We start from the raw sequence: 10,282 nt of genomic DNA, 5'->3' as shown, positions 1-10,282 counted from the left end.
CCCCACTTTATAGATAAGGAAACAGATTCAGAGCAGTGGCGTGGCCAGGTGAGACGGGCTCCAGGCTGTGCTGTGGGACTCGGTGCAAGTCCCTGTCCCTCTCTGGCCTGTGACACTCCAGCCTTTGGTCACACTATTCTGCACGTCTGTGTTCCTCACCTGCCCGAGGGCACCTCTACAGGGTCAGGGCTCTCTGGGAAGGCACTTTGGGGAGGGGATGTTAAACATTGTCTCTGGCTTCCAGACTCTGCCCTCTCCCCCACTTGGCTCTGCTTCCAGCCATAAGCCTTCCCCACTCACTCTCCCTACGGGAGACCCCAGCCCCTGCCTCCCCTGGCTGGGGTGGGGGGAGGGCCACAGCCCTCATGTTTGCTCCCCCTCCCCCATAGGAGCTGAGACAAGGGAATTATTTTTGGAACAAGAGCGGTTACACAACAAATGAATTATTTATCTTTGGGAATGGAGGAGAGGAGGCATTTTTCTGGCTTCCGAATGCTTGATCTGGATTGGGGGGCGCCTGCTCGGGTATGAGGCTGGGTGTGTATGGGCCTGTTTGTCGTATGCACAGACTCTGTGTGTGTGTGTGTGTCCCTGTCTATGCGAAGGCCATGGAGCTCCGGCTCGGGGTGGCCTGTGGGTCTTTGTGTAGGCAGTGGACAGGTGTGAACCTGGGTGTGAGCGTGTGCGGTCACCTGTTCCCACCTGTCCTGTCCAGCCTCTCTTCTCTGCCCACCTCCTCAGCTTCTATTCCCCCTTTCTTCTCTGTCTCCCTGCTTCCGGCCCTCTCCTGCTACCCACCCCCCAATCCTCTCTTTTGTATGTAATAGGAATTGCAGAGTGCTCCCTGCCACAGGGGCTCCTGGAGGGGTGTGGAATAGGGGTGGGGGTTGCGTTGGAGCTTAGGAGGCTGCTCGGAGCCCTCACACTGATCTGTCACCCCCTCTCGGTGCTTCCTTCCAGGAACCAGGGGACAGATGGGTCTCTTCCTTCCTCCCCCTGTCTCTCGGCTTCCCTCACTAATGCTCCACCTCCACCCTCCTGTGGCAACCGCCTGAAGTTCTGAACCTAGACCCTGCAAAGGAGGAGGAGGAGGAGGAGAGGAAGTCAGAGCCCCGAGAGCCTGGGCACCTTCCTGGCAGAAGAGTGAAGCCGGGGGAGCAGGTTGGGCACCCCAGGGCCAGGCTAGGCCACAGCGCCCAGCAGCTAGCACCCCACAAGGCCACCGGCAGTTGGCACTGGCCGTGCCCACCTCACCTGGGGCCCCCGAGCTGGGGGTCGCCCCCAAGATGGTGGCGGCCCCGGGAAGGACTGTGCTGTCAGCCCCAGCCTCCGACCGCTAGGATCTCCCAGCCCCTCACCTCGTGCCCGGCCCGCCTGGGGGCTGCGGCTGGCGCCATGCTGCGCCTGGGGCTGTGTGCGGCCGCGCTGCTGTGCGTGTGCCGGCCAGGCGCCGTGCGCGCCGACTGCTGGCTCATCGAGGGCGACAAGGGCTACGTGTGGCTGGCCATCTGCAGCCAGAACCAGCCGCCCTATGAGACCATCCCGCAGCACATCAACAGCACGGTGCATGACCTGCGACTCAACGAGAACAAACTCAAGGCCGTGCTCTACTCCTCGCTCAACCGCTTCGGGAACCTCACCGACCTCAACCTCACCAAGAACGAGATCTCCTACATCGAGGATGGCGCCTTCCTGGGCCAGGCGAGCCTGCAGGTCCTGCAGCTGGGCTACAACAAGCTCAGCAACCTGACCGAGGGCATGCTGCGCGGCATGGGCCGCCTGCAGTTCCTCTTCGTCCAGCACAACCTCATTGAGGTGGTGACGCCCGCCGCCTTCTCCGAGTGCCCCAGCCTCATCAGCATCGACCTGTCCTCCAACCGCCTGAGCCGCCTCGACGGCGCCACCTTTGCCAACCTCGCCAGCCTCATGGTATGCGAGCTGGCGGGCAACCCGTTCAACTGCGAGTGCGACCTCTTTGGCTTCCTGGCCTGGCTCGTGGTCTTCAACAACGTCACCAAGAACTATGACCGCCTGCAGTGCGAGTCGCCGCGAGAGTTCGCCGGCTACCCGCTGCTCGTGCCCAGACCCTACCACAGCCTCAACGCCATCACTGTGCTGCAGGCCAAGTGCCGCAATGGCTCGCTGCCCGTCCGGCCCGTGAGCCACCCCACGCCCTATTCCACCGACGCCCAGAGGGAACCCGACGAGAACTCAGGCTTCAACCCAGACGAGATCCTATCCGTGGAGCCACCAGCCTCATCCACCACTGATGCGTCCGCGGGGCCCGCCATTAAGCTGCACCATGTCACCTTCACCTCGGCCACCCTGGTGGTCATCATCCCTCACCCTTACAGCAAGATGTACGTGCTGGTTCAGTACAACAACAGCTACTTCTCCGATGTCATGACCCTCAAAAACAAGAAGGAGATTGTCACGCTTGACAAGCTGAGGGCGCACACTGAGTACACCTTCTGCGTGACCTCTCTGCGTAACAGCCGCCGCTTCAACCATACCTGCCTGACCTTTACCACGCGGGACCCTGTGCCAGGTGACCTGGCGCCCAGCACCTCCACCACCACCCACTACATCATGACCATCCTGGGCTGCCTCTTTGGCATGGTGATCGTGCTGGGGGCCGTCTACTACTGCCTGCGTAAGCGACGCATGCAGGAGGAGAAGCAGAAGTCGGTCAACGTCAAGAAGACCATCCTGGAGATGCGTTATGGGGCTGACGTGGATGCTGGCTCCATCATCCACGCCGCCCAGAAGCTGGGCGAGCCCCCCGTGCTGCCTGCCGCCCGCATGCCCTCCCTCCCCTCCATGATTGGGGAGAAGCTCCCCACTGCCAAGGGGCTGGAGGCTGGGCTGGACACACCCAAGGTGGCCACCAAAGGCAACTACATCGAGGTGCGTACGGGTGCCGGCGGGGACGGCCTGGCCCGGCCTGAGGACGACCTCCCAGACCTCGAGAATGGCCAGGGTTCGGCTGCAGAGATCTCCACCATTGCCAAGGAGGTGGACAAAGTCAACCAGATCATTAATAACTGCATCGACGCCCTCAAGCTGGACTCAGCCTCTTTCCTGGGGGGTGGCGGTGGTGGGGGAGATCCAGAGCTGGCCTTTGAATGCCAGTCCCTCCCTGCAGCCACTGCCGCCTCCTCGGCCGTGGCCTCTGGGGCGCTGGAGAGGCCCAGCTTCCTCTCACCCCCCTACAAGGAGAGCGCCCATCACCCTCTGCAGCGCCAGCTGAGCGCTGATGCCGCCGTGACCCGCAAGACCTGCAGCGTGTCCTCCAGCGGCTCCATCAAGAGCGCTAAGGTCTTCAGCCTGGACGTGCCCGATCACCCGGCCGCCTCGGGGCTCACCAAGGGCGACTCCAAATACATCGAGAAGGGAAGCCCCCTGCACAGCCCGCTGGACAGGCTCCCGCTGGTGCCAGCGGGCAGCAGTGGGGGTGGCGGGGGCGTCCACCACCTGGAGGTGAAGCCCGCCTACCACTGCAGCGAGCACCGGCATAGCTTCCCCGCCCTGTACTACGAGGAGGGCGCCGACAGCCTGAGCCAGCGCGTGTCCTTCCTCAAGCCTCTGACCCGCTCCAAGCGTGACTCCGCCTACTCGCAGCTCTCCCCCAGACACTACTACTCAGGTTACTCCTCCAGCCCTGAGTACTCCTCCGAGAGCACGCACAAGATCTGGGAGCGCTTCCGGCCCTACAAGAAGCACCACCGGGAGGAGGTGTACATGGCCGCCGGCCACGCCCTGCGCAAGAAGGTCCAGTTCGCCAAGGACGAGGACCTGCACGACATCCTGGATTACTGGAAGGGGGTCTCGGCCCAGCAGAAGCTGTGACCCTCTTCTCCCCGGTGAGGTTGGAGGTGGGGCTGGGCCCGCAGGGGAGGGCCTGGTGGCCGGGGTGGCGGGCAGAGCGAGGGGGCCCCCCCCAGGTATAGGAGTGGACGCACACGCACACCCGCACGCACGCACCATGCACACACCTGACCACCACCTGACTGTGAACAAACCAACACCCGACAATAACGGACAGGAAAACAAAGACACATTTTCCTTAAAGTTTACAAACTGATACCGAAACCAGTCGTCTTTACTGTGCTGTCCCGGGACTCTGCTGGGGTGTGTGGGCGGGCAGGGGGCAGGGTAGGTCAGGACACCAGAAGAGGGTGTGAGGCCTGGGGGTCTGGGACCAGGTACAGGTTTGGGAGTGAAGGAGCCTGGGGTACCAGATGGGCTGAAGCCCCCTTTGGGGCAGAGAGAGGGTCCCCAGCCCCTAGCTGGGTCACCTGAAGATGTAGCATCAGATAAGATTGGATGTCATTTTCTTCCACTTAAGGATGGGGAAACTGAGGCCCAGAGAACGGAGGTGATAACCCTGGGGTCACATGGCAGGTTAGAATCTAAGTCTCCCCCACCCCAGGGCTCTCCTGTAGCCCCCTCCCTCCATCCACCCACCGCCTCCTACCAAAGCTGTGGTCTCCTGAGGCTGAGGGGCTTGAGAGCCAGGCAGGTTCTGGCCTCCAGAGTGTGGATTGGTTCATGGTGCTGGAGACCCTCACCCCACCAACGCCAGCAGGCAGGAGAGGAGGGAGGGCATCCCACCAGCCCCCTTCATGTGTCTTTCAAGCAGCCTGGGAGCTGCCTGTGGGCTCTGAGGAGAGGAGGATGGGCAGGCCCCATGCCCCGGCCCCCAGGCCCCGTATCAGAACAGGAGCAGACTCTATGATGGGTGAGAGAAATAGGGAGGTGAGTCTAACAGGGGGCTTCCTGCCTGGACCCCCATATCCTGGCTTCCTATCTGCCTGACCCCCATCGTGGGCTCTTGGGGCAGCATCTGAGCCTGCAGGAGGAAGGAGGGGTTTCCCACCCACCCCCTCTTGGCTGCCTATACCTGCCCCATCCTTGGCCCTAGGGGCTTCCATGTTTCCATAGCAATGGTCCCTCCCCTCCTGACCCCCACCCGACATCAAACAAAGCACAAACAGTGAGGTCCCCCCTCCCCTGGGAGGGGAGCAGGCTGGGCTCCTGGAGCCCCTCCCCCTCCCTGGCCAGCCTCTGTCACCGTGGCAACCCCTCAGGCTGGCAGTTGGTGCCCAGAGTTAACGTTGGTCTTGAGAGGGTTCTCTCAGTGTAGGCTGCAGGGAGCAGGGAGGAAGGACAGGGCCCAGTGTGCTCCCTTTCTCAAGGGCCAGAGGCTTCCAGGGGGCCCACCCTGGCCCACCCTGGGTGGTCCTGAGGCTGTGGCGTCTTCCAGACTGCCCCCATGCCTAGGGGCCAGTCTGTCATCCCTTTACCTTTGGTGGGGAGGTGGGCCAGCGGGGAGTGGAGACCAGTCTACTGGGAAGCTTTGTCCACCTGCGCCCACCCAGCCACCTCAGGACGGGGACCAGCCTGCTTGGCTCTCCCCACACCCTGCCAGAGAGCCAGGCTCTGGCCTATCACCCAGTTGGGCTTCTGGAGACTTGGGGAGTGTGGTGGTGGGGTGAGTGTGGGTGCTGGGGTGAAACAAAGGCCTGTAGTGGGGAGGTCTGACTGGGAAGCTAGTGCCATCCCCTAGGGGGCGCCAAGGGAGTCAAATTGGGGAAGGGCAGAGGCCTCAGGATCAACTGAGCGCCTGTGTCTTACACTTTGGGGGACTGACCAAGCCTGGGGCTTACTTCAGGGGTGACATTTGCAAAGAAAGGACTGTTCTCCTGGGGAGTGGATGGGAGGGGGCTACCTGCCCCCAACCTGTCCCCCAACCCGTTCCCACACCTGATTGGCAAAACAGACAAGCAAGGAGGCAGAGACGCCGTTGGTGGGAGGGAGCAGGTCCCCCGTTATATTGCATGACGATTTCACTGTATTTTTCTGAGCAAACATCTGTCGTGTATGTGCCAGTTTGTCCAGACTCCCCTGCCTCCTCCTCCCGCCTCCCCCCTTTCCCAAGTCCCTTCTGTTGTGACCTGATGAGCAGCTCTTGAAACCCAGGGAGGGGCCCGCTCTACAAAGGACCCAAAACAGGTGCCACCAAAACACAGCCCCACCCTGTACCACCTCCCATCTTTCTGGGCATTAGGCCCACAAGTGCCACCTCCCCTCTTCCCTCTGCCTCTCTGCCACCCTGACCCCCCCAACTTCAGTTTCATCCCTCCCTGCCTCACCTCTTTCCCCCTCCTCTGTGCCAGGGAAGGGTGGCCCCGGGGGGGATTCTGGGAGGATCTGGCCCACTCGCTCCCATTTTGCAGATGAAGTCGGGGCCCCCCGAAAGAGAGATCTGGTGACTTTGCCAGACTTGGGGGGGGGGCTCAGTCACAGTCACACTGCTGAGGCCAGGAGGCCAGGCTGCGAGCTGTGGTGCAGGGTTCATGGAGGCTTTAGATGGGAGGCTTGGGGCCCTGAGTTAGGGGCACAACCCTGAGGTTGGCCTGGCTCAGAGATAGGCTGTCCACATGTGACTCTCCCAGAGGTTCAGGGAATACCCCAGCATCTGCAGCAGGAGTGCTGCCCTTGACATGCCCCCATCATTCCTGGTTGGAGATGACCTATAGAAGCTTCAGACCGTCAAACTGCTGGGGGCCTTAAAGATAGGTCCTGATTTTCATAGCAAGGACCCTGCTGCTCCCAGGAAGTGAGGAATGACCTCCTCAGCTGCCAGGCATATCGTTCTTTGAGGCTGACCGGGCTCTGACCCTTAGCTGCTCAGGCTGGGCTCTGGGGAGGGGGACTTGGCACTGAGCGCACCCCCAAGGCCCCCCTGCATCTGTGACCTGTTCACATTTCCTTCATTTTCCCTAGGTTGAAGGGAAATATTTACAAAAGACAAAGGGGCAGTTGGGTGCAGGGATCTCGGCGGGGCTCGGTTCCTGTGTTTGTAATGGCAGTGAATAACAGTGGGCTCGGGCTGTGGCTGGGAGGGAGGGCAGGTGCTGTGGGCAAGAGGGGGGTGGGCTTGCTGGGCCTGGTGGAGCGAAGTGGGGGTGGGGGCAGCTGAACAGAACAGGGGGATGAGGAAGGGAGGGGAAGGTTTCCCATCTTAGACCCCTTCAGGCAAAGCCTCCCTACCAAATGAGATCATGACTGGCCTCCCCATCCCTGTCCCCTGTTGGAGGATGTCTTCAGAAGCCCTGAAGCTCCTGAGGGCGTGGTGGGCACAACCGACACTGTTAGATCCAATGGCCTTTCAGAAGCTAACGGCCAAGGTCCCTGGAGGAAAGAAAGTTTAGTCAGATGAGGGTACCTCCTGGGGGGAGGGTCCTTCCTCTCCCTGTCTCTCTGCCCATGGAGGCACCTGACCCAGCAGGGTGAAGAATCTGGGGCTGGCCACGGGTCACCAATGCCCCAACAGCAAGACATTCTCCAGGAGGCTGTGCCCCACTGGAAACAGACCCCCAGGAAGGGAAAGGCTAGGACCTCTTCTGGGGTTTAGAAACCGGTCCGTGGAAGGGCTGAGGCCAGGAAGGGGGGGCCTGGCGTGAGTGACAGCACTGATGGGGTCAGTTCCCAGTGTTGAAGGGGCTTACAGTGAAGGGACAGACCCCAAATATTCCCCAGAGGGGGGTATTCTGCAGAGAATTAACAGTCATTCTCTGTGTAGGGTGGGTTTTGTCGAGAGTCGGAACCCACTCGAAGGCAATGGGTTTGGGTTTTTGGTGGGATAATTGGCACTGGGGAGGTTGGGTGGTGGTGGTGGGGTCCCTCGGAGGAGGTGACAGGTAGCTAGGCTCTGAACCACAATGGAGCCAGACAGCCACCTGGGAATGAGACTGGAGGGGAGAGGAGAGGAGGGGGCGTGGGGGTCCATAGTGGTGAGATGCTCTCCACAGCTCCTTCTCTGGCACCCCACTGTCTGCCCCGGCCCTGCTAGTGAACCTGCCATGCAGCAGCACCTGGCAGGGTGGATCACATTTCCCGACGGTAGATGGGTGGGACTTAATTTGGGGGAGTTGGGGTGACCCTCTGTGTGGCTGGTGGGGCAAGGCTAAAGCCATCCAGTCATGTGATTGCTTCTCCTCGCTGACAGACTTCTGTCCCGTGGCCCCACTGCCAGAAGCCTCCCTTTGTGACTTGAACCCTGTCCTCGGTGCAGGAGAGGACTCTCTCAGCCCCCATGTTTATATTCCCCCTTCCTGATGGGCCCACCTTGAAGGCAGAACAACACTGGCACACTGACCTCTTCCAGCTGCCACCCAGAGGTCAACAGCAGCTGCCCGGCAGTAGGGCGCTAGAGAGGGGGGCTCAGGGACAAGGCAGGGCTGTCTGGGCCTCCTCTTCCTTCCCCCTGGCCCTTGGCCAAGCAAGCACAGGGTCAGGGCAGGGGTGGGGAGGCAGAAGGGTGGGGCTGTGCCTGCTGGCTTCCTCCTGACCTACTTCACTCTGTAGGACGCTACCACCCAAGGGCACTGTGTCCGGCACCTGCTTTGGGTCCTGCAGCGTTGGGCTCAGAGTCCCGGGGAATAAACCTGTGAACCCCAGCTGTGTGGACCTGTCCTCCCTCTGGGGGCCTCGAACACTCTCCTCTCCTTTTAGGCGGGTAACTTGATTTATTTTCTCTCCCCTCTATCTCTGCCTCTCCCTCCCTTCAAATTCCTGTTTTAAACTTAATGGCACGAAATCATTTTCCTCAAATCAGAGATTCTTGTGTGGAGAGAATCAATTTCTATATTTGCAATAAATTTCTTATTTAAAACAATGAGCTCGGGGTCTGTGTTGAGTGTTGACCCCCTTTAACCCCTCCCTTGGGGGGGGACGGACATAGCACCCTGCAGGTCCTGGTACCCTTTCCCTGGCCTTGCCTTATCAGCGAAGCTCCACTTGGGGGGAGGCCCAGTGGGGGATATGTCTGCTTTCACAGCTCCTGTGGGCTCATTGGAGGTGATTGTACCTAGGGGTCAGCCAGACAAAGGGCAGGTGAGAGGGGACCTACACTACAGGTCACTGTAGCCTCTTGACCTACCTGAAGGTATGAGGGCCCCTCTACCACACACCCTCAATCTTTCCCTGGTGTCCAGGCCTCCATCAACCCTGGATTCAGACCCTTGACGTGGAGGGACGTCTAAAGATGTGCGTTCACTACTGGATCTCTGCTTGTTCCCAGGGTCCAGGCTTCTAGTCTGGGTCCTCTGGCCCCAGCACCACCATACAGGCTTGCTTTTCTGATGCCTGGGACTCCCGAGGTGGGGCATGGGAGCCACTGTGCCTCCTACAGACCTGGCCAGGCACTTTCCCAGACTCTCCTGCCTGCCCCTCCACAGGGGACACCCCTACCCCATCTGCTGGCCTTCACTCCACAGCTACCAACCACCCCTGCTTCTTCTCAAGAGCAAAGGTGCAATGTGTCTCTCAAGTCAGGCTGTGGAACTCGGGTCTTCATCCAGTGACCCCAGGCTGAATGGCCCAAAAACCCTTGCCAGGGGGACCCAGGCTCTGCCAATAGCCCGGCCTCCTTCCTTCCCTGCCTGTTGGCTGCTTCCTTCAGACTCCTGCTTTCCTCTGATCCTCTAACAGCTACAAACCCTCTGCTCAGGGAAGGCCCAGCATCAGGCTGGACTGCTCCAGGGTTCCTTTGAGTGGACTCCCTGGGACTGAGCTGTTCCCCAAAAGTGACACCCCACGGTGTGTGGCAATTGGAAAGCTTCCACAAGAACAGTATTGCCACTGTGTACGGAGGTGCTTATTCCGTTCTACTCAGATTTTGAAATTCGTTTTTATTCCCCAAACTTACAAACAAGATAAATACTAGCTTTAATTTTCACACACAGACTTACTCTTCTTCTATTTATAAACAGAGCAACTTTTAGCATTCACACTAAGGGGAGTGTTGGTTAATTTTGCTCTTGTGTTTAGGCAGTAGTTACTTAAAATCTGAACTACCATGAACTTGACTCCTAAGTTCAATGAATTGGTGAAGGAACAAAACCAAACCTTGTGACCCTGACTACTCTCCACTCCTTCCCGTGGTCACAGTGGTTCTTGCCATCACAGTTGTCTTGTCACACGGGTGAGTTTCAAGAAAAACCACAGTTGTGAGTTAATTCTTTAATCCCACACCTTCCAAGCAGGGCGACTCTCCCGGTCTAACAGACCAAGTACCTCAACTACCTATCGACCAGATAAACATGAGCTCTCCTACCTCGAAGGATTTGCTCTCTCCTCCTACCTCCAGTTGGATCAGGGTAAAAAGAGGTACTGTGCATACCCAAAAAACCTCACTCGGTTCGGGTCTTTCTAGCTCCATATTTGTTTTCAAACGTTTTCTGATGCCTGGGGCTCCCGTGAACCAGAGATTTCA

General features: G+C 59.5%; 1 protein-coding gene across 1 annotated transcript; it reads left to right on the top strand.

Annotated features, from left to right (window-relative positions):
* The first annotated feature begins 1,395 nt into the window (after positions 1 to 1,395).
* ELFN2 (extracellular leucine rich repeat and fibronectin type III domain containing 2) lies at positions 1,396 to 3,849 on the top strand. The gene has a single exon (XM_007941638.1). The coding sequence runs from the start codon at positions 1,396 to 1,398 to the stop codon at positions 3,847 to 3,849; it is 2,454 nt and encodes an 817-aa protein (XP_007939829.1).
* The last annotated feature ends 6,433 nt before the right edge of the window (positions 3,850 to 10,282 follow it).

The sequence above is a fragment of the Orycteropus afer genome, unplaced genomic scaffold, assembly GCF_000298275.1.
Source record: "Orycteropus afer afer isolate SDZICR_OR568_19922 unplaced genomic scaffold, OryAfe1.0 scaffold00083, whole genome shotgun sequence".
Taxonomy (NCBI): Eukaryota; Metazoa; Chordata; class Mammalia; order Tubulidentata; family Orycteropodidae; genus Orycteropus; species Orycteropus afer.
The sequence above is the reverse complement of the archived record's forward strand: the minus strand, read 5'-3'. Positions and strand labels throughout refer to the sequence as shown.

Excerpts from the sequence above, each read along its gene's own strand:
- ELFN2 (XM_007941638.1), top strand. The coding sequence starts at position 1,396 with ATGCTGCGCCTGGGGCTGTGTGCGGCCGCGCTGCTGTGCGTGTGCCGG.